General features: G+C 35.2%; 1 protein-coding gene across 1 annotated transcript in view; it reads left to right on the top strand.

Moving 5' to 3' along the window:
* The window catches only part of LOC103740896 (structural maintenance of chromosomes protein 2-like), a 3,401-nt gene extending 3,031 nt beyond the window's left edge, over nucleotides 1-370 (top strand). Inside the window, exon 2 of the mRNA XM_029567587.1 lies at nucleotides 212-370. Within this exon, the coding sequence (XP_029423447.1) occupies nucleotides 212-370 (159 nt within the window). The remainder of the gene's footprint in view (nucleotides 1-211) is intronic.
* Nucleotides 371-988: the final 618 nt, after the last annotated feature.

Raw genomic sequence — 988 nt, forward strand, 5'->3', positions numbered from 1 at the left:
CTTCACTGCTTCAAAAGATGGAAAGTTACTATTCATTTTGATACCTAATACATAACAGTTTCCACTGGGTATTTGAGAATGTGCATTTTCTTAGAGGCCAGTGTTTAAAGAAGTAGCAAAATGACTTTCGGGCCATTCTTAAGCCCTTTCTAAGTGTGTGAACTTCTTTTAAGAATACCTTTTCATTGTATTTTGCTTCCTTTCTCTTAAGTTCATTGTTGTGTCCCTCAAAGAAGGCATGTTCAACAATGCAAATGTTCTTTTCAAAACCAAGTTTGTGGATGGTGTTTCTACAGTAGCCAGATTTACTCAGAGTCAAAACGGAAGAATTCCAAAGGAAGCCAAGTCCAAGGCAAAGGGACCCAAGTGAGCACTGGCTGCATGTTCAGAGACACGTCTTTACCTGGACCTGCTTTTTTAGACACGGCTTCAAGAACTTGTGATCTGCTTTGTTTGTATAATTTCATTAATGTCATTTCTTACATTTTCTCTTTATCAGTTGTAAATGAGCAGATTCCTTTCTTACCTAGTGTGACTATGGTTCAATTATTGTGGTTGTGATTATATGTGTTATCATCAGTTTTTTATGCAAATCTTTTGTATATTAGAGATCCTGAGATGCCAAACTGGTAATCCTGTACACAAAACAAAACTACAAAGACATAGATGATATCATCGGATAAATAGCTTGCAGTCAGCTTTAATTAGTTTACTTTCTAAGGCATTATTAATATATTTTCTTTCACTGATAAAATCATTTGAGTACAGAAGATTTATAAAGCATGTAGCCGGACCAACAAAGGGAATACAAAGCAATTATGTGTGCATGAGCTATTTGAGGTTAGTCCTGTGGGGATACAATGCCAGATCCTCAGATGGGAAGTGGTCTTGAAAAGATTTCTCATTTCAATGATGTTGGAATATCATGTTTATATAAGTATAATAATTGGTCTCTGCAAACTTGAGGGGGTTTTTTGTTTTTTATTTT

Source organism: Nannospalax galili, unplaced genomic scaffold, assembly GCF_000622305.1.
Source record: "Nannospalax galili isolate Female #2095 unplaced genomic scaffold, S.galili_v1.0 scaffold641, whole genome shotgun sequence".
In the NCBI taxonomy this organism is placed as follows: Eukaryota; Metazoa; Chordata; class Mammalia; order Rodentia; family Spalacidae; genus Nannospalax; species Nannospalax galili.